We start from the raw sequence: 27,650 nt of genomic DNA, 5'->3' as shown, positions 1-27,650 counted from the left end.
TTTGCCTTTATGAACAAAACGTATGCCATTTAACTTTATTAAATCATAGAAAACATTTGTATACAAATTTTTCCACTTTGGGGAAACTGGAATATTAAACAGCTGGGTAACAAAACAGTTGAAAGATACATCTTGCTTTAAACAGAGACAAGTTTTAAGTCATCACATTTATTTAAACATAAAAAAAAACTTGAAATAATTAGTAGGTCGTTGGCTTTTTTCATCTTTAGGACAGAGGAATAATATCTCTTATAACCCTCAGTTTTCTTTAACAATATTTTTTACTTAAATCAACAATGAGTTTTAGATGGTTAACTTGAACTCTGAATACAAAATCAATTTCTTTATACCTATGCAGGCTTTTGGAATGCTGTAAATGCTGAATTTTAGGAGATGGTCTAGTTCCACAGGGCTGATTACACTTTGGGTCTTACTATAATGGCAAATGTGTATAACAGTGTGGAATATATTTCAGAATAAGTTAAATATTAAGAAATACAGTATGACAATAATATCCTACTTTTCTTCCTACAAAGTAAATCTGAAAGTTCATCTTAATCTTACACATTTATAAAAGGGGGAAGACTGAGGGATCCAGTGATACTGAAAATACATAACCACCATCAGAACCACATTCTCCAAACGCTTTGGCATAATATATACAAATGGTTCTGCCAGATTCATGCTTGCATTAATTCCACAGGGGATCATAATGAACAGACTTCAAAGCTCACCAAATGAGAACGAGCAGTGTTTTTGTAGTTTAAGTCATCACTTGTTCTGCTTCAGAGCAGAGATCCAGAGGTGACACTGTGACATGTCTACACTCACACCAAATAATCACATTGGCACAAATTATTTTCAAAATCAGTTTAAATTAAATTGAAGACCGCTATTTTTAAGTGCAGGAGATATTTTCCCCCAGCTTCCTGAACAAGTGTTATCAGACAAGAATTAACAAGGAATGTGTCAGAGGCCAACCATCTCCTCTGAGAACTCCCTGGGGTAACATACGAGACCTTTGGCCAGAGAGGGAGGGGAAGACAATTACCCACCTCAAATGGAAGGATTGTATAAAGTCACTTTCCCAAACTCAAGCCTGGATTTTGCCGAGTCATTAGAGAAGGACTGAAAATGAAATCTTTGGACTGGCATCTTGCCTGTGGTGACAGTCTTCTTCCCTAGGACACTTCTTCCCCAAGACCCTTAACATTGCAAGCCTCATGTGAAGCTGTCCCCCAGGTCCTGCCCCCCCCCCCATGATCTGCTCTCTCAGGGAACATGTAAACAAATCTGGGAAAAACCACATTTCTGCAAGTTTTCCTTATGTCAGTGAAAAACCTCTTGGGCTAAGAAAAATAATAATAGGAATGGCAGCCCAAGTGTCAACTTCCTGCAAGGCTTGTCTTCTGCTTATCCTGCTGTAGAAAACTATAAAGCCAAATCAAACACTTTTTGCCTGGCTTGCCCCAAACAGTACTAGTCAGAAACATCGCTTTGGACTGCCTTATTCCTGAATCATGACACAGGCTGATCAGAGCATACTTGGTCTGCCATCTTGTTACTGGGGGTGAGCGGGAGACAAGACCAGGCTTTTGTGCAGGTTGGGATTCTGGCTGTGTCTGTTTCGACTGCGAACAGATGAAAACATGGTGTTGCAGCCCGGCACTTTGCATTTGTGGAGCTGGCGGAGGTGCACTGTTTTGTAGTGGGCCCTAAAGGTCCCTTTGTTACTGTATGTCTTTCGGCAGAGGTGACAGGTTATGGGCAAGCCAGAGTGCAGGCTGGCGAGGCTCTGGTCGGCCTTCTCCATCAGCACACAGATGGGGTACTCGTCCTCCCCAGGGACAAGGCTCGGCCCTTCACAGTTCCCATCGCTGTCATCCATGAGCACGGTGCCCTCCTCACTAGCCCCGTCAGAGTCCCAGGAGGAATGGCTGCTGCTCTCCGACTTCATGCTCGAGGTAGTGCTCAAATCCAGGATGGTTCCCTCACTCAGGGGGCCAGAGCTGTAGTTCTCCAGGCTGGCACCGTGGACCTGGGTTATTGGGTAAACCAGACTGCCCATTCGACTCGTTCCCTTGAAGATGACAGATGTCTGGGAGGCTTGCTGTGTGAAAGCCACATCCTGATAGGCCTCCTTAGCCACATCTTTCAGAAGGTAAGCTGCACGGAAATGGTCTCCACTGCTCTCCAGTGCCTCTTGGGTCAAAGCTTTTTGGTGGAGGTTTAGGTTTGAACTATGTCTGCAAGAGTAAAAAGACAGTTAGCAATGGGTTGGGCTGTTATTTTAGGAAGAATCATCACTCTGATGATTCGGAGTGGAAGGACTCGGTAGATACCAGGAATTACTTGGGGCATGGGAGAAGCAATGGTAAAGGGTAAGGCTCCTGGGGATGTCATTCATGTTTAGTGGGCCCTGGCCCACTGTCATCAGAAGTCATCATTCACTAGGAGAGCCAACCGTCTGGAAACTGGGAGTATGTAGTTCTCTTCAATTTCTACCATCTGACTGACATGTGACTTCCTGTTCCTCGTCTTTAGAGAATGGCTAGATTACTTCAATTAGGCCAGTTTAACTGGGACACTGGAACTAGGCAATCCCAGGAGAAAACTGGTCACAAACTATAAGAAACTATGCAGAGAACTTTATTTCAATGAAACCAGGAAATAATAACTTTTGAGCTGCACTGTTCAGTATGATAGCCACTAGCCATATGTATACACTGAGCACCCAAAATGTGGCCAGTGTCATATATTGAAATAATAATATTTTGGATATGCTGAATTAAAACTTATTTCATGTTTTTTACTTTTTAATGTAGCTATTAGAAGATTTAAAATTTCCTATGTGGCATGCATTATATTTCTTTTGGATAGTGTTGGTCTAGAGCATTTGCATACACTTCACCTCGCAAGTTCTGCAAGTATGGGTGAGAATCTGACTGGTGAGAATTGTGTGTTTGTGTAGTTTAGGTCACATCTACAGCATTTCACCATACTATACCAGACACTAGTTTTGCAAATGCAGCAGTATAAGCATACCACCAATCTTCTACCCAATGATTATTCCTGAAGGGCAGATAATGAGTATCTATTATGACACATGCCTTTTACTCATATGTTATCATTTGGATGTAACTTGTAAATCAATGTTGTTCTTGCTCAGAGATTCCCTGCTAACTTCTGACAAGCAAAAACAGCCTTTGCTAAGGGATACAATGTAAAAGGTGACAGGAGAATGATTCCAAACAGAGAAAATACTTCCCTCAATACAGATCAGAGTATATGGCGGGGAAAGTAGGGAAAAGCAGCCTCACCAAAATAACTAAGAATTGAATTTTCTCTTCTAAATCCCCAAAAATGTGTGTGTGTGTGTGTGTGTGTGTGTGTGTGAGGCTCAATAATATTTCATTAAATTCACAAAATGTACTATTCAACTTCTCTCTTCTATCTCCTGATGCACTTTTTTTCCTGGACATAATGAGAATTACACTCCCAGATCACCCACTTTGCAAGTAGCTCTTCTTAACTGCAACTCTGCCCTGTGATTATGTCAGCATTCTGGTCGAAGGGGCTGGTATGTGTCGGCAGAAAACCAGACACGAGATTGACGTATAGGTTCCAGTATATACAAGTGGTTTAAAAAAAAGTCAAACACATTTACTGGAACCATGTACAGAAAGGTCCCTACTGCAACAAAGCAAACCTCTGGGCCTCATGCCCCACTCCTGAGTAGCCCGTGAATACCAAGAGCTAACATGGAGGTGCCTCTCAAGTCTCGGAAGGTTAGATGCATTTCCCAAGGTGCCACATCCCGAGACCAGTAATGACCACAACTGCAAAAACCGTGTGCCAGGCTTTCTGTTTCACTTTGCTAACGCTGTGCTCACTGTTGCCCATGTCTGTATCTCTTTCCTTCAATCTCTGTCTCTCCCTCCAACTCTTCCATCCTCGCCTCTGACAATTTTGATTAGTTAAGGCCAGTGGTTCTCAAGGTGTCCCTGAGACCCTTTCAGGAGGTTTCTGAAGTCACAACTTCATAATGATACTAAGATATTCTTTGCATTTTTCAGTGTCATTCTTTCACAAGTGTAGAGTTTTCCAGGGGATATGTCATGTAGATTATTACAACAGATTGAGTGCAGAAGCAGACATGAGAACCTAGCTGTCTTCCACTAAGCCAGACATTAAAGAGATGTGCAAAAATATAAAACAAAGCCATTCATTTCATTAAATTTTGAAAAATGTAGTTATTTTTCATTAAAATGTTATAATGTGTTTATTATATTTAAGTGATATTTTTTCATTTTTAATTTCTATAATAATATGACAAATATTGATAGATATAACCCAAATGAGAATACCTCTTAGGGTTCTTAGGTTTTAAGTGTTTGTAAAGGAGTTATGAGACCAAAATGTTTGAGAGCTGCTGGTCTAGACACACACCGTCTTCCAGGAAGCCTTCCTTATGTTCTCAAGAGTCTGGTTAGGTGCTGGCTCATATGCCCACGGCAGCCTGTATTTCCCCCATGTTAAGCCATCACATTCAGCTGTAACTGTCTATTTACTGGTCTGTCTCCCCCACTACACTGAAGGCCTTTGTGGACAGGAATTGTGTCCTCAGCACCTAACACAGAAAGTTCTTGATAAATATTCTTTGGTGAATAAGCATCCGGGATGCTGTCCCAGTCCCTTCCTGGGGGTCCTAGTACCTGCTGCTGGCAGTAGCAGTGGCTCAAGGATGGGAAGCTAACTGTCCCTACAGCAACGTGATTCTGATCTCTGACTCAGAGAAATGGTGATGAGTCTGGGCCTGCCTATAAAGTCCTATTTAAAATGGTGTCATTTTAATCATACATTCCAAATTCTAGACTATGGGAATTAGTCATTTTCATTTAGAATTCAAGATGCTTTCCTATTGTGGTGGTGGTGGGGTGCTCAGATCTACAAATAGGTTAGAACATAAGACAATATTAAATATATGAAAAAATAAATATCAAAGGACAATGTATCTTGAATCCAATATGCCTTCTAATTTAGTAGCTATTTTAGGCTAGAATAGTACCATAAATGTCAAGGATAATCTGACCAATAGGACAATCTCTTCTTCATAACAACGGCTTATTCATGAACAAACGCTCCTCCTCTTGAAGGATGAATGAGAAGGACTGGTTCGCTAATTAGAGTACCCGGGTGGTGTGGTTCAACATCCTAGCAACAGAAACAGGAATTCTAACTAGTATCTCCTATGCTCTATCTTCTTTGCTAGAAGACAATGAGTATGTTCTTATGAGCCTTGTCCAGGAATGTGTGTGGGAGTCTGTACATTTTCACCCTCTTAACAAATTAGGCATTACAATTTGGATTAAATGCTGGTGTTGAATTGCTTCAAGTCAAGCTTGTTTCAGCAAATGCAGCATTTTAATATTCTGTGAGCCATTCAGCACTTATTATATTGCACTTTATCAGACGGCTGATCTTTTCCTTAAGTCTCCTGGGGTCATCTTTCGGTCTGCTTGTTCTTACGTTTATAGGCTGGGGAGGAAGGTGACCTGAAGAGTGGTTAAATGATTCAAATTCATGAAGAAAAGCACAAGCAAGATGGTAAAGCCCATGCTGTGTCCCCAGAGTGATGATATGTGCTCTGTAGGGGGGCACTTTGTAAATAGTTTGACTGTATGTGTGTCATAAAAACTCATGATCTTTTAACCACACATCACAGCCTCTGAAACAACCTGCCAATAGCCTTTATTCTTTGATACCTTAATATTTTTAAAAATCTTCAAATAAATAGTTAATTCTTCCTCTTTCTTTTTTTCTTTTTTAGAGACAGGGTCTCACTGTTGTCCAGGCTGGAGTGCAGTTGTGCGATCACAGCTCACTGTAACCTTGAAATCCTGGGCTCAAGCGATCCTCCCACCTTAGCCTCCTGAGTAGGTAGGAAAATAGGCATGTACTACCACACCTGGTTAATTTAAAAAGAAAGTTTTTTTTGGTAGAGACAAGATCTCACTATGTTGCCATAGCTGGTCTCAAACTCCTGGCCTTAAGCCTCCCAAAGTGGTGAGATCACAGGCATGAGCGAGCCACTATGCCTCGCTAATTCGTACTTTCAAATGTAGCTGGTTAAATAGAAATCAAGGAAAGTGTTTCATTTGATAGACTTCATATTATAAAATGAAAATCAGACAAATTTTGGGAAGCTACCGTGGTAATTTAAAGAGCTCCCTCCTTACTCTTCAAATAGTTACTTATCTTTATCCAAGCTGCTAATGTGAGAACTAGTTCATGATTCCTTATCCCATACCCTTGGGGCTAGATGTGTTCCTGAATTCAGAATTTGTCACACAGAAAGGCAGAATTATGCATATACTGAAATATTATGTTATTTTGTACTAAACATATTACCACTCTGTACTGAACATATATAAAAAATCCACACAAAGAGGGATTAAAAAAAGATTATAAATAACCTCACCATCATTTCAAGTCAGGTTTTGCAGGCAAGTGAGTTTAGATTTTTGGAAGTGAAAATTCATGAATGTGGAAATATGAAAATTAGAACAGTGTTTCTCAAACTGATCCCTGGAACAGTAACATCAGCATCACCTGGGAACTTGTTAGAAATGCAAACTCTCAGGCCTCATCCCAGACTCAGTGAAGCAGAAATTCTAGGGATGAGAAGAAGTCTGTGTTTTAACAATACTACAGGTGATCATGATGCATATTAAAGTTTAAGTACCACTGCATTAGACGTTAGAAGAAATGATTGCCAACAAATGCCTTACCTGTCTCTGCTCCTGCGGGAAGGGAAGGTGGCATTGCAGCCCTCCACCGTGCATGCGTGCGTTTCTTTGGCATGTATATTCTTGTGGTGCATTTTCACACTGCAAGCATTTTTAAAGGTCTTCTTGCAGATGTCACACTGGAAGTGATTTTCTTCCTTCTGCCTCATTAATGCATGCTGACCCATGTGCTCCAGTTCTTTAGACTCTTCGAGACAAGGAAAAGCCATTCCCCTGTTGGACAAAGCACCGAAGAGTCCTCCAGCCAGCAGGCGTTGCTGCAGTTCCATGTAGTCAGAAAAAGGAACTCGGGGCTCTATCCCAGGTGAAAAGTGATGTTCAAGGCCACCATCCTCCACCTCTCTTGGCACCATGATCAATGCCGGCATCTGTTCAGTCCCTCTCTCTGAGTTGTGTGTGGTCTGCTCAGGGGTTCGGCTGATGGCTCTACTGGACTCAATCACTGATTCAAGATGGCAGGGCCTCTCTTCTTCAGGAAGAGGCTTCCCTAAGTTTCCTGACTGCATGTGCTGCTCCTCAAATGCTCTGTCTGACTGAGGGCTGCAGGCCTCCGGCTCATCTTCACTGACCACCTGCAGGGGCAGGTCTTCATCTGAGCTGAGGCTGTGCCTCTTCTCAGCTATTTCCACAGCTTCCTTCTCTATTTTGATAGGCATACTGGACTTCCGGGATTTCTTCTTGGGAAGGGCATCGAATGTCATTTCGTTTGAAACCAGCTGTTCTGGGATTGAAGAGGACAACAGAGGAAGAGAAGGCAGCATCCCAGGTGTGTTTGCCAGCTCAGCGGGCGTGGCTGGACTGCGGTAGAAAGGAAGGACTGGCTGGACTGTCTTCAGGTTGGGAAAGAGCACACCATTCTGGACAATGTTTGGGAAAGCAGGCTGGCTTCTGGAATCCTCCCCTGACCCAGGGTAGCTGGGAAGAGGCCTACAGTCCGGTGATGTCACCGTGAAACCTGGGCGCTTGTAGTTCTCAGAGCTTGCCAGGTTCAGGCTGTTCCTGAGATCTTTGTCTCGGTTATTTCTGTTCATTGGCATGTGCAGCCGAGGGTTGGGGTTGGCACTGTGGCGGTTCCGGCTCCTTAGGGAGCTGAACACCATGTTACACCCTTCGATGGTGCACTTATGCTTGATCTTCAGGTGGACAGCGTTGTAGTGGATCTTGAGGGTGCCTTTGTCATAGAAGGTCTTCTCACATGCAGTGCAGAACACCCGGCCCTTCTTTGTGCTGAGGCTATTCCTCTCAGGCTTCACCTTGGCCTCAGGGGACAACCGTGTCCTTTCAAGCTTAGCCACAATGTTGTATGAGCTGGAGTCACTTAAATGGGTATTGTCTTCTTTTTTAGTAACAGCATCTGGGCAGTTTAAACACTGATCTTTGTCAACCTGAAATGGTGTGGAAGTTAAGAAACTGCTATCAGGGAAGGGCCCATGGATTTCCTGTTTGGGGTCCTGACTTTGGTCCTGACCCTGCTCCAGCATATATTGATCAGGCAGTGACCCTATCAGTGGAGGCAGAGGGTTGAAGAACTGGAAAGGCAGCATGAAAGTCATGTTGCTTATGAAGTTCTCAAAGGGGTGTATACTGCTGGGGTTTCCTTTGTCCACAGGAGTGGGGAGACTAGAACTCCTGTGGGTGCAGCTCTCGATGAAAGCCCTGATATCTACATTTGTTGTAGAAGGTGGTATGATGATGGATTGCTCTTCTTTCTCTTGAATTGCCATGAGTTCAACTATGGACTTGGTCTCTCCAAAACGAAGAAACTGTTGCAAGGTGGCCACTTCCTCCTCAGTGGTCATGATGCTCCAGTGATCCAGCACTTTTCCTGATGCATCCTAAACCCAAACCCAGAATTTAGAAGTGTGATCAATTTACAACACCTTGTTCTTTTCTCTAAGAAAGAAGCTATTTGGTGAGGGCCTCTACTAGTCTTTAAGGTATCAGAAAAAGATACACCCTCCCCCCCCACCATGAGCACAGGGTTTGGGGAGTTGAGTCCCTGCTCACCCTACAGTCCCAGGCCAGAAGCTTTATGCAGAACCTAAACTGCACAAATGTGAGCAGTGATCCTACAACTGGTTTACAAGAGTGAAATAATATATTACTCAAGGTGAAGCCAGAGAAACTTGGTGATTATTTTTTACCTTATTTTAGACCAATTTGTTTTCTTGCATTAGGCATAATAATTTTCCCCACTAAAATTAAAATATGTATCATTTGAACAATAGTAACTTCTTTACCTAAAGAGTACAGATGGAGCAATCAGGCCTAGATATAGCCCAAACATTCATTTGCTGAAAGTTTAATAATCTTCCTAAGCAACTAACATCAGAAAACAAATGAACCTGTATTGATCTATTGCTCATGTTCACAAAGCAGAGCTGTAATTATACTAGAGTGTTGGAGATCTTTCAAACTCTAGCAAGGCCTAACTTTTCCCAAAACTACAATAAATATTTTATCACAGAACATGTATTTGATGGCCTACTGAGATTTTTCACAGTGCATGTAAGAGTTTTGAAGATGATGAGGAATGTTACATCATAAATTTTTCATGCACTAGAGGTTCAAGGTAATTGATTCCATATTTTTAATCCTAACACTAGAAAGCAAGATTATTAGGATCATTAAATATTGATCGATGTCATAATGTAAGATCATAATGCTACTCTACATAAACGGTTGTTTCTAGCCTGCTAGGGGTCCTGCACTAGAGGTGAGTAAATGTGTTTCCAGGGAAAGATTATGGGGTTTTGAGTTAGAAAGAAGTGGCATCAAATTCTGGGTCTGCCACATACTAGTGAAATGACTTTCAGCAAGATTTTGAAGCAACTATGAGCCCTTGGTTTTTTGACTAGAAAATGGGGATAATATACCTACCTTGTAGGATTACTGGAAGAGGGCCTAGGTCAATAAAGGGTTGTTATTCAGGTTCATTTTAATGATATGGCCTACCTGAGTAAGGCTGAAGTCTATGTTGGTCTTGGAAATACATTCATCCCCCATTGCACTGAAATTTTTACCAAAGTTAGTTGATATTTTCTAGTGTAGTAGGAAGAGAAAAATGCTGTAGCTGTTTCATATCTCAAAGGAATGATATACTTCATCTCAGGAAACATGTTCTTTGCTTGTAAAAACACCTTGATGGCCTCTTTAGATATGAAATAGGAGGCCTACGCCCAAAGCATGGTCTGGGAAGAGAAGTAAACTACTCTGCAAAATAAAGAGGAGAAAAGGGATGAAGGACATGGGAACACTAGAGAAAATAAGAGAAAATTTGAGGAGGCCAAAAGAGAATTGGAGAGAGAGAGAAAGAATGAGCAAGTGCAGGAGCACAGAAATATCACAAGAAATGGAGCTGAAGGAGGAAAATTAGCAGTGGATGGCAGAGGGCTATAAGAACAGGAGGGTGTGGCATGAAATTGTAAGTTCCCTTTTAACCTCCAAACTCTCAGTAAAATCTCATACAGATAGCATCTTGTGTCAGTAGGTAGTTTGGGGCAGAAACTAAACGAAATGGAGGCAGCATCCAAGATGGGACAATGCAGTTTGCTATGGAAGAGGGGGCTCAGCGAAGGCAAAATCAGAGAATATGTAATGTGTCCACATCCTAAGTCTCACAGACATCTTGGGGAAAGTACTGGACTTCTCCCAGAACATGAGATTGGGCCTTAAACCATTCCAAAAAAATATTAAAGAGAAGGATGATCACTAAAGCTGTAGCACTGGGAGGCAACTGGGTTACATCAGTTACATGGGCACAAATTTCAGAAAACACTTGGGGAGATCAGTGGCCGTGAACACTGTACCTGTAGCACATATCCACGGATGTAATCCTGAAGGGTCCAGTCCAAGGCATGGAGGATCTGGAGAACCTCATCTTGCTTCAATACACTGAAGAGTCGGTCAAGTAGGATTTTCAGGCGAACAGGGATGGCCTGGGTCCCATAGAGCATGAGGCTGCTAATATCAAACACCACATTGGACTGGACAATCTCTACCTGGCTTGTTGGATACACAGCAGGGATCCTCAGCTTACTTAGAGCTGAAAAATCAAATTGAAGAAATATCATTTTGAAAAGTTCTAATTTTAAGAGAAACACTACACAGAAAGTAGGATAGGGCTAATTCTCAGTTATCTGTTCCAACAGAAAAAAACATGGATATGCAAACAATTAACAACCTTAATAGTAATCTGGCTTCAAGTTATCCACAGGAACAGAAGTTATCCACAGGAACTTCTAAAACAAAATTGACTGGCCTGAGACTTTTCTGTCTTTCTTGTGGCTTCTCTAAGGAGTGAAATAGTCACAAACACAAAGGAACAAGGAAAAAAGGGAAAAATAAAGGTGGCAAGTGCATAATCAAGAAGATGGATAATCAGGAAGCATAAAGTCTGGAGGGAAAGAACCTGAGCTTGGGAATCTGAGAGATCTGGATTTGAGCCTTAGTCCGCCACTTTCTAGTTGTGGGATTTAGCAAATTACACCACCTAAAGCTAAGCTGTCCAATGCCATCGTTGCCAGCCACATATCACTGTTTAAGTTTATATTTAAATAAATTAAAATTAAATAAAACTAGAAATTCCATTCTTCAGCACACTAGTTATACTTCAAGTACTCAGTAGCCAAGTGGTTCCTGTAGGGGGTCATATTTGGCAAATAAAAAAACAGGATGCCCAGTTAAATCTGAGTATAAAATTCAGATAAACAATGAATGGGTGCAATATACTAAAAATATTTATTGGGGCATACCTAGGCTAAAAAATTATTCATTGTTTATCTGAAATTCAAATTTAACTGGGCAGTCTGTATTTTATCTGGCAACCCTAGGCCAGAGCTACCATGTTAGACAGCACAGAACATTTCCATCATAGCAAAATGATAGCACTAAAGCACTAATTTCTACATCTTTAGAACAAGGTTAATAAGACACTTACCAAATAGAGTTGTTAAGATTCAAAGAAATAACATAGATAAAGCTCTTCTTATCTTAGCCTGTTACCTGGCACATACTAGTAACTTACTAGTTAGCTTACCAGTTAGCTGTCATTCTTAAACATTAACCAGTTCCTGAATAATTGTAAGTTATTTAGGGGGAACACTACAGGCCAAGAGAGAGGGAAAAATAAAGTTACCATGGGCTACCCATCCATGTTTGCACTGCTCACACTGACGGTGGTTTATTTTCCCAGGTTTGAAACTTTGGCAACTACAGTCCAGAGTACAGCCAATAGCCTGCAAAAGAGGAAAACACAGGTATAGATAGCATGTAAATGATGTGTGGAATACAGATTGCATTTACCAAACAAAACCTATTCCTCCGTCCAGAATTTTTGAGCAGTGAGTGCTCACGTTGTGCCAGGCCCAGAGGTGTATATCTTACCCTGGAAAGACAAGTAGCCGACATAGCACCTGGAGACTGTAAACACATTACACAGACATTCCACATGTGAGAACAGGATAAAAAGCATCAGAACTTTTTATAAGAAAAGGGTATGGGTTGGAAAGAACTATCCTGCTCTGTCATTAAGCTCCTAGAAAGGGTGAATAGACACATTTTCACCAAATCTCTGAGTTGACCAGAGCAGCAACCCTTAAAGGTGCACAGAGGCTGTCTTGGAACAAGTAAAAGGGAGAACAATCTGAACCGAGAGCAATCCATGGATCGTATTTCCCCCAACCCCACCAGAGGCTGAAAATATAAATAGATTTGAGAACATGTAATGGCTGACTACACTGAGAACGATTCTACTAACTGGACCACGTGACTGTTGGAGACATATGCAGGCTGGACAAGCCCTGCACAGATGCCCCAGGTGCATGTTATGGTGCCGTCTTCGGTGTGGGGGCGTGGAGTGTACAAAAATACAGCTCAAATACAAAGTAGAGATGTACGTATGCAACAAAGTTCTAATATTAAGAACAAAACTTCACATACATTTTAAAGGTGAGTTTCTCAAAAAGAGATAGAGGCCTGAAGAATATAATCTATTATTGAAAAGAAAAGGCCCTCAATGGAGCTCTGTCATTGACGTTCGCGAGAAGAGCCGCTGGGTGGAATCTGTGTGATTCACGAGAGCCTTGAAACTGGCGAGTGTGTGTGTGTTTGGAGGAGGGATGAAAAGCCCTACAATTATGGGTTTAAACCTCTAATCTGCCAATAGAGAGACTATGTGGCCTTGCATGGGAGACAGGGAAGGGAGAATCTGGCTGAGGACTTGGGAAACTCAGTTTAAAGAGTATATAACCAGTCTTTACTTAAAAATCAGTTGCTGATGGGAATGTAAAATGATACAGCCCCTTTGGGAGATATTCTGACAATTCCTCAAAAAGTTAAACGTATAGTTACTATATGACCCAGAAATTCCAGTCCTAGGCATATACCTGAAAACGTATGTTCACACAAAACCTTGTACATGAATGTTCATACCAGCCTTATTTGCAATAGCCAAAACATAGACACAACGCCAACATCTATCAACTGATGGATAAACAAAACATGGTAAAATCCATACAATGGAATATTATTTGGCAATAAAAAGGAATGAAATACTAATACATGCTACAACATGGATGAACCTTGAAAACATGCTAAGCAAATGAAGTTAGGTACAAAAAGTCACAGATTGTGTGATTCCATTTACATGAAATGTCAAGAATAGGCCAATCGACAGAGGCAGAGAGTAGATTAGTGGTTATCAGGGGCTGCAGGGAGTGGGGAAGGGATGGGGAGTGACTGCTAATGGGTGCTGGTGGTGGGGAGAGTATTCTTTGTTTTCATCTCTTTAAGAACAGCTTTACTGAGATATGATTCACATATCATATAAACCACCCATCATATAATCCACTCATTTAAAGTGAATGGATTATACTAAAAATTCAATGATTTTTAGTATACTTACAGAGTTGTGCAACCATCATTGCAATCTAATTTTAAAACATTTTCATATTCCCCCAAAGGAACCTGTGTACAAGTTTATGGTGGACATATGTTTTCATTTCTCTTGGGTATAGTCTTAGGAGTAGAACTGCTGGATCATACGGTAACTCTATGTTTAACTTTCTGAGGAACTACCAAACTGTTTTCCAAAGCAGCTGCACCATTTTACATTCCCACCAGCAGTGTAAGAGGGGTCCAATTTCTCCACATCCTCGTCAACACTTGTTGTCGACTGTCTTTTTTATTATAGCCGTCCTAGTGGGAGTGAGTGATATCTCATGGTTTTGATTGACATTTCCCTGCTGGGTAATGATGTTCAGTATCTTTTCATGTGTTTATTGGCCATTTGTATATCTTCTTTGGAGACATGTCTATTTAGACCCTTTGCCCATTTTAAAACTGGGTTGTCTTTTTAGTATTGAGTTGTAAGAATTATTTACGTATTCTAGGTACAAGCCCATTACCAGTATATGATTTGCAAATATTTTCTCCTATCCTTAGATTATCTTTTCACTTTCTTGATGGTGCCGTTTGAAGCACATAAATTTTAAATTTTGACCAGTTTCTTTTTGAAGTGATGAAAAGGTTCTAAATTAGATAGTACTGATGGTTGCCTAACTTTATGAATACACTAAAAGCCACTCAATTGTACACTTTATAAGGGTGAATTTTATGGTCCGTGACTTACATGTCAATAAAAATATTACTAAAAAATTGTTATTTATATCACCCTGCCTAGATATAGGTTAAAATGTCTATGATTTGACTTTCGTCTATGATTTCTTAGGATTAGGATGGACTTGAACACAGCTGCAACTAGAGATTTTCAGGTAAAGGAACAGGGCTGGTTCATAACTGAGGTATATGGCAAATAGCAAGAGCATTGCCTAATGTGTTCAAGAGGCTACCACAAAACAGGAGACGTGGTAGAAAAGGTTTTGCTCTTTGTAAAGTTGTAAAATACAATACAAAGAAATCCATGTGATCACAATGTCTTGCTTTAACAATGTATGCATTCTCAAGGGGGGTTATATCATCCGCAAAGGAGTAAAAATTTGTTCTTAGGGAGTGAAAAATTACTTTTTATGTATAAACCACAGAGATACATTCATACATAAACAGATATATAGTACTATATGGTATGATATTAAAATTTCACTGGGGAAACAAATTAGGAAAAAATTTCTAAAATCTCCTTAGATATGAGGGGTAATAAAAAAAAGATTGAGAAACACTATTCTAATGCCAGAAATTACTTTACTTTTTGGTTACAGAGTTTCTACTTGTATATACATATACAAATGTATTAAATACATAAACATATACATCTATATAACTATACCTATAAACATAATTATATAGTTATCTTGAATGTAAGTTAAAGGATACAAGTGAGTGATGGTTTACTTTATATTACATACTGTCAAAACAAAAATTTTAAAAAGGCAACATTAGCTTAGTTGTGGCACACCTAATATGTTGTCCGGCATCTCAAACTTGGCTGCAACCCTCTGAACATCAGATGAACCAATCATCTGCATATTCTCCGTACCTAACAGCACACTCAATTCTAAATCTCTAAAATATTTCACAATCTAGATTCTATAAATATGAATATTTTCAAGAAAAAATTTTTTAAAGGGAGAAAACTTATTTTGGATCATATCCCTCAAGACATCATTCACTCTTTAAAAACAAGATGTTGGAATTATACAAGTAAACTCGCATTTCATTTATTAGAAGAATTAGACATGCTTTCACCAGAGATAGAGATGTCCTGGAACAAATGCTTCCTCCACTCCTGAGGACTCTACTCAAAAGACTCACACTCATGCAAACTCCCAGGAAACTCTGGGTGACTCTGTCTCAGGCTCAGTACAGCAAAACCATACAGGGAGCAATTGCAGGCACATCTCAAGGCCTAAGACTGAAACTTATCTTCTGCATCTCTTGTCCTCTGACTCAGGTTTTCTCAACTTTGGCACAATAGATATTTTGGGCTAGATAATTCTTTGTGGTGTGGGGCTGTCCTGTGCATTGTATAATGTCTGATAGCATTTCTGACCTCTACCCACCAGAGGCCACTTATACCCCACTCCTCCAGTGGGACAGCCAAAAATGTCTCCAGACATTACCAAATGCCCTTAAGATCTATACCACCCCAATCGAGACCACTGACCTAAACTAACCATTCAGTTTTAGCAGCTTTTAGTTTGGGGACAGAATTTTAAACAATTTTATCTATAATCTCAATGCTTGAATGTTGCTTTGTAAGAAACATTCATGTGGCTCTACATGAATCCATTTGAATAAGGCTTAAATAAAGCTCATTAAACATCTATGGAAATAAATCTCAGAGGAATTATTTATGAACTAAAAAAGCTAATTACAATGTCTAAGAAAACTTCCAATCTAAAGGCCCTTGGGTTTTTCCGCCCATCTCAGAACTTCATGATATAGTAAAATTATAACACCATTATCTGAAGATAAATTAAAACTTCTAAAATGAAATTAAACCCCAAAATTCTAATTACAGGACAAAAAGTACTCATGTAAATCAAAATGGAAAACTCTTTAAATTTACATACTTTCCTTTGGAATCCTAATACTTGTTCCATTTTTCAGAAACATAAAGCAGATGTTTACAACATTCTGAACTCATCAAGACATGATTATTGCTTTTTACGCACTCATCTTAATCAGACTATTTCCGGAATTGTTATTAGTCACTTTGATGTGTTACAAATCAACATATAAAATTCTGGTTTGATTTTTTGTAACTACCATTTGCTTATTTATTCATCCAAAAACTACTGACACACCTAGTATGTGATGGATGATTTGGGTTTGCAGTCTTGGGATGGAAGTTATAATCTAGCTTTTAGGTAGGCTCAGGGGACCCACTTCCTTTTCCACACACCCCTGCTCTACCTTCAGAGTGGGGGGATGATACCCCAGGCCTCTTGTCAGGAGATACTGCGTTGAATTCCTGGAAGTGGCTAGCCAAGGCACACGATGGGGTAGATACACACACATCCCGTGCCCGACAGTGTAGGCCTCTGATGGGATTTGAATTATTGAGTTCAAGAATAAACTGTTTACTTCAAAGCTGTTTTTATCTCTCTTACATGCAGATACTTTCACATTACTGAAGATAAATTCAGGGAGATGGTCTTGGGGGACTAGATGGAAAGGTGGAGAAGGGAAAATAGAAGATCCTTGGGGTTCCCAGATTCACAGCATTAGCCCTTTGAGGGAAGTCATTTGTAATATAGCTTCAGCACAGTGCTGAATTATGCAGTAGCCAGGCAGCTTTGTAGGTTCAGGTTACTTAGTCTGCACTGTCCAGTACGGTAGCCACTGGCCACATGTAGCTATTTATATTTAAATTAAAATCAATAAAATGTAAAGCTCATTCCCTTTCACACTAGCCACATTTTAAGCACACAGTAGCCACATGTAGGCATTGGACAGTGGAGATACAGAACATTTCCATCATCACAGAAAGTTCTATTGGGCAGTGCTGAGTTCAATGGTGAGACTAGGTATCCTTCCAGCATCTGCTCTTTGACATGGTAGTTTGTGTTTGATAAGTGATATCATTTAATCCTCACTATATTGTTGTGAGAAAAGAATCATTCTCAGGAAACTTAAATTTATGGAAGATTTGTAACTTGCCCAAGGTCACACAGTTGATGAGCTTTATTGAGCATTTATTATGTGCAAGACACTGTACTAAGTAGTGTACATGTATTACTTCATTTCTTTCTCACAACTACCCAGGGAGGTAGGTCATTACTATCCCCATTTTACAGATGAAAGGCTGAGGAATTTACAGGCTATCAGGGTGGTCTAAAATCTGGATACTGGGGGTAGTTTTTTGTCTTGAAATATTAATATCTGGTGTTAACTACTTAGTTACTGGTGTAACTAAGTTACATTTATGGTTTCATTTAATCCCTACAACCACTTTCAGAGTTAGGTATTATCACACAGTTGTACAGATAAGGACATTAAAGTTCCATATAGCAAAGAAACTTCATCCATTGAATAAATATTTACTAGCTGGGCATTGTTCTAAAATCTAGAGGTTAAAGTGTTGAAGACTGATGAAGTCCCTGCCCTAAAGAAACTTAACATTCTAGAAGAGAGAGACAGAAAATGAACAAGTAAACAAATCAAATCATTTCAGAATAAGCCAAGTGTTATGAAAGAACTAAACAGAAAGATATGCTGGTGATTTAACAGGGTGGCATGGAGAGGGAGGTATAGGAACAAGAATCTTTTTTTTTTTTTTTTTGAGACAGAGTCTCACTTTGTTGCCCAGGCTAGAGTGAGTGCCGTGGCATCAGCCTGGCTCACAGCAACCCTAATCTCCTGGGCTCAAGCGATCCTCCTGCCTCAGCCTCCCGAGTAGCTGGGACTACAGGCATGCGTCACCATGCCCGGCTAATTTTTTGTATATATATTTTTAGTTGGTCAATTAATTTGTTTCTATTTTTTTGGTAGAGACGGGGTCTCGCTCAGGCTGGTTTCGAACTCCTGACCTTGGGCAATCTGCCCGCCTCAGCCTCCCAAAGTGCTAGGATTACAGGCGTGAGCCACCGCGCCCGGCAGGAACAAGAATCTTTTAGACAGGGTCATCACCAAGGGCTGTGAGGAGGTGACATCTTGCCAGGGGATGGCAAGGAGCTAGCTAGTTATGTGAAGACCTGGAGAGGGAAGGAGTGTTTAAGGCAGAAGGCGCAGCAAATGCAAAGGCCATGAGGCACAGAGGAGGCTGAGTTGTTCAGGGAACAGCTAAAGAGCCAGTGTATTTGGAGTGGAGTCAGAGAGGTGACAGAGTACGCTCTGCACAGGACCTTGTGGGGCAGGTGAAGGAGTCTGGATTTTGTTCTAACAGCATGCCTTTTTAAAAAGGTGTGAAATAAATATAAAAAGATACCTCTTATAAAGATACTTCTGCTTGTAGAGCTGGGAAGCCCGAGTTTCCCCTTCACCTCACTGGGCATCTTTCACCGAGAGGTAGTAAAACTTAGGACTGGCCTCAACTTATGTTTTACTTCTAGTGAAGCCATATAACCTTCAGCTCCATGCCTTGACACCTTTGACTATAAAACAGCTGGACACCTGCTCCTGCCTATCTCAGAGGCCTGCTAGCCATATTAATAAGGATACACAGATAGAGAGCTGAAGATCCAATCTGTACGGTGTCATTACTACTGTGCTAGATTTTCAAGGGTAAGAATTATAAGTTCCTGACTTGAAATTAAAGGATCTAATCTGCTAAAAACCACATGTCACGTCACTTTTCTTTCTTTTCTTTTTTTTTTTGACAGAGTCTTGCTCTGTTGCCTTGGGTAGAGTACAGAGGCATCATCATAGCTCACTGCAACCTCAAACTCCTGGGTTCAAGCGATCAATCCTCCTGCCTCAGCTTCCCAAGTAGCTGGGACTATAGGTGTGCAAGACTGCGCCTGGCTAATTTTTTCTATTTTTGGTAGAGACGGGGGTCTCACTCTTGCTCAGGCTGGTCTCAAACTCCTGACCTCAAGCAATACTCCTGCCTTGGCCTCCCAGAGTGCTAGGATTACAGGCATGAGACACCATGCCCAGCCCATAAGTCACTTTTTAAAAGCCACCAAGCTTTAGAATAAAAATGCTTCAGGTTTTTCCAAGTTGTATTTTACAATATTAAATATAGATCATTACTGCTAATATGATTGAATCCTGGAAAACATATCAAAAATGCCAACCAGGAAACATACTACGAGACAGTTTTTAAAGCAGCCAGCCACCCTTAGCTTGTAGGGAGAGAGCTTCGTTTCTCTTCACCTGCTGTGAAACTATCATTCTCATTTTCTCTGTGGCTGCAGAGCTAGCCTTTCTGATTCAGAAAACTCAATTATGCAAGGGTGAGAGTTCTCTACCCCACTGTTCTTTGGAGCTGTTTTGCCTGTATACTTCTCACTTTTCTTACTAGAAGTGGATTTTTCCTTTTGCTCCCTACCTTCCTTCCTCTTACTTTTCACCAATTTCTTTCACTTTTTAAAGTTTTCCACTGTTTTTCTCACATATGCAAACCCACAGAAGTACAACTAGGATTCTGAATATATTATAATTATTTGCTGGATGGGCAACAAGGACAACTGGGAAGAAGAGAGAAGAAAACTCACGAGGTCCTTTCACGTGAGGCAGCTTATCTGCAGCTGAGGGCACTGAACTAAAGCCCACCTGGAGAAGCATACACAGACCAGATGTTCATCTTAATGCATCATGCCATCATCTTCCATTAAAAGTTTAACAAAATGATAACCCTTTATTTAACGAGTTGTTTTTAGTTTGTTTTAAAAGCATTTACCATGTACTGGTAACCATGAGAGTCTCGTGGAGATACAAAGATGAGTAACTCTCAGTGTTTGGCACTAGGGGAGCACATGGATTCATTGGGAAGAAAAGTCACACAACTGGGTCGGTCAAGAACAGCAGGGTGGAGAATAGGATTTGTCAAAAATGAGTATAAGTCATTTACTGTGTTAAAATCTAGGAATTCGAAATATACTCAAAACAAATAAAACTCATTGGCCACCTTTAGGGAATACTAGGAAACCAACTAATTATTCTGAAAACTGGTAAACAAAGGAAAAGAATCAAGTATGTATTCTTTTCTATATAACCTGTATTTCAGAGTAAACACATCATTGATGAGATGAAGATTCTCTCTGAATGTGAATCAAATATATGAATAACTAGAATACCACCATTCCACAACTCCAAATGAAAATGAAAAAGATGACAACCAGGCCATTTGCCTCTGTATAGAAGGATACATATCACCACACATCTGGTGCTCTTGCCAAAAAAGTTCAAACCTGAATTAGATCAAGCCTCTTGATCAACTTCAATTTAAGAAAATATTGGGGATAGAGGAATGTTTAAATGATACCACAAGAAAACAATCATTAAAATCCAGACTGCGGTGCATTCTACAGGAAAATGACCCAGCTTTTTCAATAGATAAATTGCAAGGAAAAAAAGTAAAGTATGAACCTATAGATTATAAAAGAAAATATATGGACTTTACTTGGATCCTGATTGGACAAACCAACTGTAATACAAAGTTTATGTAACAACCAAGGAAATTTGAACTCGACTGAAAATTTAAGTGTATTTCAGAGTTACTATCATTTTTTTAGGTACTCTATGGCATATTGCTTTTGTTTTTTTTAAAAAAAGAGCCTTTATGTTTTAGAGCTACATATTAAAATATATATGAATGAGATTATATGATGCCTAGGATTTGCTTTAATGTAATCCATTGTTGATAATAAAGGGAGAAATGGGTAGGAAACATAAATGAAATGAGATTAGCTTGAAATTGATAACTATTGAAACCCCAGCACATACTACCAAACTTCATTAAACTATCCTAATTTTGATTGTTTCTAATTTTCTATAATAAAAAGTGAAAAAATAAGTCAAGACTCCCACTCCTCTGCCCCCAATTTAATAGTTTGAGTGAAATGACAAATATAGAGGGAGAATTCAAGGTTGTACAAAGAGGCCAGAGGTGGCTTCCTCCAGAAGGAAGCAGGCGTGCTTTCATCAGTGCATGCAGAAAATACCACAGGCCTAGGCACGAAGAAAGGCTTACCATGTACATGAGTGTCAGGCCAAGGAGCCTGGGCCACAGATCACAGGTTTTTGTTATAGGCAGTGAGAAGTGGCCTTGAAAGCCAATGTAGGGTAGGTGTGGGCTGTCCAGATGGGGAGCCAGGAGTTTCTTTATTGGATTCATGTAATCATTCCACACGATGGAGAGACACTGTTTACCGCAAGCATGGTTAAAAGAGGAGATCTGGGGAGGCTCAGAAACCAGGTAGTCAGCATTTGCAATATAAAAATGTTGCTAAAGGAGAATTGACAGAAATCTGGTTTCTCACTGAAAGTATGGGGATAAATGGAGAGGCCAAAGAAGACTGAGGGCACGGAGAAGGGTCTGTCAGAGAAGGGCAGGTGGGAGGTAGAGTCCCTTCAGGTGACAGATGTTGGGCTGACTCTACCTGTGAGTAAAAAGTATACGTGACCCATTTGTTGTGTTCTCTTGCAGCTTAGTTCAAAAAGGATGAGGAAAAATACTTCTTTTGATGTCTATAAATCAAAGTATAAAACCCTGTGCCAAAATAATTTAACATCTGTGCCTTTTTAAAAAAGTATTAGTTCTGAAAACTGAAAATACAAAAGATGCAAATATTATCTCAAAAACCAAACCAAACGTTTCTCGTTAAGAAAAATAAAAAACTATACAGAAATATAAATTATATGGATATATTTTTCCTTTGTAATCTAAATTTGGGAAACCTCAGAGGTAATCTTTAGAAACCTTTGATAATGAAAAACTGAAAGATGTCAGGGAACTTCTGAACATAGTTGAATCAGCCTGGGGTAAAATCAAAATACAAAACGAAAGACACTTACACTTCAGGATAATTTAACCCAAGCTGGATGAGCAATGCAACTTTGCTTTTGCTGCTGATGAAAAATTAAGATGAAATTGTGAACATTTCTAAGTAAAATTTTGTAAACATTTATTTTAGGGACTTAATGAGAACTAGATTTTTAAAACTAAGTTTTTAAAAAGAAAAGGTCAGACTAATTAAAATGGTAGAAGCACACAAATAATCTGAAAGCAGAGACAATCAAACTAATCTAACCATATGAAAAAATGTTAGAAGTCCGAATTAGAGTTTACACCTGAGGCAACCATTTCCCTCCGTACAGGCCTGTTTGGACCCAGCCTTCATAATATTTTTTTCTCCATCTCTCTTTTGCTTCACATTAGTCGGGTGAACTTAACTCCCTAAGGCAGAGTACTCCTGTGATTTGTTAGGCTAGTTTATAATAATGAGTCCATGTGTGGATGGGAACAGTGACAGTCTGCTTATAACTATGTGAAGTTTGAGAAGGCCCCAAATGGGACCCTGGAGAGGCCTGTCTGTTCTGTTTATACCCACCCTCTTTGGCTAAAATAGGCATATGTCTGTGCAGAAAAATGGTGCCACACTGGAATCTTGGAATTTCCAGAATTAGGAAAAGGACTTCAAAGAATGACAAGATAAGCAGAATAAGATTTTTAGGTAGAAACCAATTTAAAAGGAAAAAGAAACCTTTTCCAGATGCTCCTGCTGAGCAGAATCCAGTGATATTTAACATCTCAGATAAGTGATCAAAAATAAAGAAACAAGTAAAAGTTGTATGGTAGAATACTTGGCATAAGGCAATTAAAAATATGTATTGACTCCCTAAATCTTGATCTTAGATACCAAAAAGATGAGTGGCTCAGCACTGAGATTTTACCTTAGCCAGGGTATTTGGAGTTCTTTTTAAAAAGGGTGGTTTCTGACAAAAGTAACTCACTCTAAATGACATCTGTAGAGAAGAAAATTCACCTTGGGGTGAAGCAAACTCCTCCTGTAAGTAATTTACCTTGTGGAACCTTCAGGGCATCTCTTTTAATAGCCACGTCAAAATAACTTCTAAAGCCCTATATGAAAGCTAAAAGCCATTTCTGACCCCCCCAACCACCCCATAGGCTTCAGTTTAATTTTACTGACGAACTGAAATTTTAAAATGTTACCTCATTTATATTTATCCCTAGGCATTCATAAATGACAAGCATGTGCTTAAAGAACAATTATTATTTGTTCCACAGGGAAACCTATATGGCTTTTCTCATCCATCAGCTTGGATCGTCTTTCCAAGTTGAAGTATAGAAAGTGGGAACGGGCCTGGGATGCAACCCTAACTGCTGCAGGGAAATAAAAAATAAAATAATCTTTTATGTAAACCTTCTGCTTCCAAGGCAATTACTCCATGTTGGTCAATATTTCTAATATGAATTATAACCACAGCAAACAAATCATTATTTCACATCCTGGCGGGTATCAACCACCAAATAACAACTTCAAACTAACCACTTTCTCTCCAGCTGAAGGAGGAGAATGTTCCTAAATCCTTACTATTCTGAAGGGACGCTATAGGTATAGATGATATTCCAAATTAAATCATGCAGATGTATGAACATAATTATGAGTTCCCAGAGTATGAGCAGCATGTGTGCTGAGTGAAGATTTCACCACCTCTTCTCAGCTTTTAACTGTAACAGCAACATGTTCAACCAACAGTTGACTTGAAATAGTAATAGTTTCTTAGTGAAATTAAAGTTAGCAGACTTATTAGATGAGAAATAAAATGATGACTCATATCTTATTCTTTTTAACTACCTGAAAATATGCCAAAAAGAATAAAGTCATTTATCAAAATTCATCATAGCAAAAGGGGCAGTTATCTTTTCACACCTATATAAAACAAAAATCAAATCCAGCACACTTTGTAACATCTGAAGTAATGTTCTTTTATACGATGTACAAAAATTTTACTTTGACATATACAATTTTAATGAGGTTTTAATAATGTATATCAATGAATTTGGGAAGGGACAATTAAGAAGGCAGTACACTTACAACTGAACAAAAGTTTTAACACATAAACATATTCGCAAAGTCAAAAAACTCTTATGAAAAGATCCCATAAAATCTAATAGCAAATTAAAACAATAAACAAGGAATGAAAGGACACCAGTAAAAAAAAAATCTGCCAAATGCTGTTTTTTTTCAGTTCACTTATTGCCAAGCCAAAATCTTGTCGCTTTAATGAGAAGAATATATTTTTAAAAAACGGTTGCTACATCTGCTCTGCGGTCCCATGCAGTAACACATGTTTTCTCGCGCACACACACACACACACACACACTCGCTCGCTCGCTCACTCTCACACACACACACACACACACACACACACACAAACACACACCCTCTCTGACAGGGATTCCCAGGACACCAGTGGGGCCTCTTTCAGGCCCCTTAAGTGTTAACAGCAGAGGCCTGGCGGAGAGCAGGCGTCTGGCCCGGTGTAAACGCCCTGGCCTTCAGAGCGCTAAAAGCAGGGGACGCGGCTGAAGCCCAGGGTCCGACCCCGCCCGACACCACCACTTCGCTGGCACGCAGGGCTGCTCGCTGGCATTCCACACACTGTCAAACTCAGACCGGTGGCAGCCCCACAGCCACACAGGGACGCCTTAAATGAGGAGAGCATGTTTCTACACCGCATTTGGGAAAGTTTGGCTCCGAGCTATGCTCTGATTGATCTCAGATCTCCTCCTGCACTCCCTCTCCACAGTCTCCTCACATCTGGCTGACAAAGCCTTAGCGGCCCCTGCAACGCCAGGCAGCCGGTGGGGCTGGGGTCTGGCCGCGGCGCCCGCGGGACAGCGGCCTCCTCCGCGCCCGCCCGCCTCGCCGCCCGGCTCCCCGCGGGGACCCGCAGGGACGTCCCGAGACGGGCGGGCGCGGAGCTCCCGGGGCCCGAGGCCGGACCGAGCCGTCCGGGGAGCTCAGAGCAGGGGACGGGAAGGGCCCCCGGGGCCGCCTGCCGGGCGGAAACCTGAAGGCAGCGCGGGGACAGCTCGGGCTCGGCAGCCCGGCTCACCTCCCGTCGCTCGCAGGTGAACCGCTCGGCGTGGCGACACGGCGGTCTGCTCTCACGTGGGCGCACGGCGCCCGCACCCCGAGCCGCGCGCGGCAGGGCGGGGGCGCCGCACGCGGAACCGTCCCTAGGGCCACACGGTCCGCTGCGACACGGCAGACCCTGTCCCGCACCTTCCCCGCCGAGAGGCTTCCTGACAGGACCTGCCTGGATGGGGATTTGCGAAGCCGCTGCGGCTTTCTGTCGCGGTGGCTGTTGTCTCACAAAAGGTTTGTCCCGCGGTGGGCAGGAGCCCCGTCGCGGCCGCCCGCCCGCCCGCCCCGCAGTTCTCCTCACGAGTGACCGCATTCACCACACACTCGCTCTGTTCTCCCGAGAAACAAAGTCCTGGCAGAAAACGGTCTCTCGGAAATATCACTAATTCTGAGGTAAAAGACAAATAAAAAGGGGGCCACATCCCACAGGTTGGAACAGCAAGTCCAAGCGAGAGTCCTGGACCGAAGCGCGGGGTGCTGGAGTCTCGCCCAGACCCGTTCGTCCCACACGCCCGGGCTGCTCCGGACGTCGGGCGGCGACGGCCCGAGCCCTCCCGCCCTCCCGGCGGGGACGAGGCTCCCTCCCGCCGCCTCTGGGCGCCCGCAGGTGGCCTCCGGGTCCCCCGGGAGCCCGCCAAGCCGCGTCCGGCTTCGTGCCCGCGGAGCGCGCCGCGCTTACCTCAGCCATCCTGCGGCCGCTGCGGTGCCAGGGCTCCCGGCGCGTCCTCCCGGCGCGGGCCGCCCCGCGTCCGCCCCGGCTCGGCGGGCGCCGACGCATCCAAGCTCCCGCCGTCGGGCCCGACCCGGCGAAGTGGGCGGCTCCGCGGGCGCCGGGCCGCGCTCCGCGTGTGCCCGCACGCCCGCCCCCTGCGCCCCGGGCGCCCTCCGCCCGCCTCCCCGCCCCTCCTCCCGGGCCGCCGAGTCGCCCTGGGCTGCGGGGCGCCGCGCCGCCCGGGAAGACGCCTGCGGCTCAGGCGGCCCGAACGCACTAAGTCAGTGCAGCTGAGGCGAGGCCGTGGCCCCCGCAGCCCGCGGAGGCCGCGCCGGAGGTGTCTGCCCCCGCCGGGCTTGAAGGCACTTGTCGGTGAAAGACACAGACGTGTCGGTGTTCGCCTCTCCCGGGAAGGGAGACGCTCTGAAGTTCCCTGGCTGTCCTCTCAGGGCATGATCCCGCCTCCCCACCTGCCCGGGGGCGCCCTCGGGGTCCCGCGGGGCGGCGGCGGGGGGCTGGCCACCCTCACCGTCGGAGCTTACGCCCCAGGAAGTGGGGGGACGCGCCCCAGGGGGTGGAGAAGGGGACCGCCCGGAGGCTTTAGTAAGGCGTACAAGCACCTCCTTCCCCTCGGTGGCCTAAGGAGTTAAAGTCCCAGCTTTACTACTTGCCCAGGACAAGTGTCTTTGCTTTCCCAGCGAGCCTCAACTGTTTCAGTTGTAAAATGGGATGAAATGTTCGCCCATTGAATTGGATGCTAAGGATAAAAAGAAAGCAAGTGTACTGGGAAAGCACACAGGAGCTTGGCGCCCCCGAGGCGAGGCGGGGGGCTGAGGACACCGGCGCCCTGAGCCCTGGCAGCTGGCAGAGATCGCCCACAGCTGCTGGGCGGGCAGGGCACACGCAGAACCTGCGGCGAATCAGACCTTCTCTCTGCGGCCTTTGCAGGTCCTTGAAAGGATTCTCTAAAGTCTAGACTTGGAGGGGGGTGTCCTGCTTCCTCTTTCCCCGATTCATTCCACCTGCCTTGCTGCTGGTGGAGATCCTTGAAAAGGAAACAAAGCTCTCTCTTCACATGAAAGGGAAAAAGAAGAGAGTTGCCCTCAGTCGCACAGAGGGCGCCCGGTTCTGGCTCTGGAAGGCCCAGGAAGACAGAAGGCCTCTGGGGGAAAGAAGAGGGAAAGCGGAGCATTAAGGGCTTGAAGAAGAAAGTATGGGTGTCTGGGCTTCTTGGGGTCCAGAGGGCCCTGCTGCCTGTCCCCAGGCTGGACACATATCTGGCATGTGGCCAGATTAGTGTCCTGGATCTGCAGGTGGTGGCCTTCCTTGCAGGTATGAAGTCACAAAGCCATGTGAGATGGACCCTGGCCTGGGGAGAAGATTTGTTTCTTCATATGGTTAACTTCATTATGAAGCTTTACTTTATTAACTCCAATGCCAAAGCCCTGGCACTGCAGCTCACCTCTCATCCCTCTGGCCTTGCATCTCCTCTCTTGTATGCCTGTTGTAACACAAGGACTTTCTGGAATGCCACCACATCTCAGAGGCCTTACATGATCCTTCCAGCCTCCACTTCATGAGCTTTTGTCCTCTCCTGCCCCCCAGGCA

The 27,650-nt window shown here is 42.6% G+C and overlaps 1 protein-coding gene across 2 annotated transcripts; it reads right to left on the bottom strand.

The window, feature by feature from the left end:
- On the bottom strand, positions 1–26,108 carry BNC1 (basonuclin zinc finger protein 1). Of its 2 annotated transcripts, none has more exons than XM_012763202.2 (5): positions 26,010–26,108; positions 11,947–12,046; positions 10,619–10,854; positions 6,792–8,644; positions 1–2,246 (listed from the first exon to the last, which is right to left on the bottom strand). In XM_012763202.2, the coding sequence occupies exons 1-5, from the start codon at positions 26,106–26,108 to the stop codon at positions 1,562–1,564; spliced, it is 2,973 nt and encodes a 990-aa protein (XP_012618656.1). In that variant the 3' UTR covers positions 1–1,561. The 2 variants fall into 2 exon arrangements, with proteins under 2 accessions (XP_012618656.1, XP_012618660.2); XM_012763206.2 differs by lacking the exon at positions 26,010–26,108 and adding an exon at positions 24,843–24,920.
- Positions 26,109–27,650: the final 1,542 nt, after the last annotated feature.

The sequence above is a fragment of the Microcebus murinus genome, chromosome 7 (genome assembly GCF_040939455.1).
Source record: "Microcebus murinus isolate Inina chromosome 7, M.murinus_Inina_mat1.0, whole genome shotgun sequence".
NCBI lineage: Eukaryota > Metazoa > Chordata > Mammalia > Primates > Cheirogaleidae > Microcebus > Microcebus murinus.
Note: the sequence above shows the minus strand (reverse complement) of the source record. Positions and strands in the feature narration are given on the sequence as shown.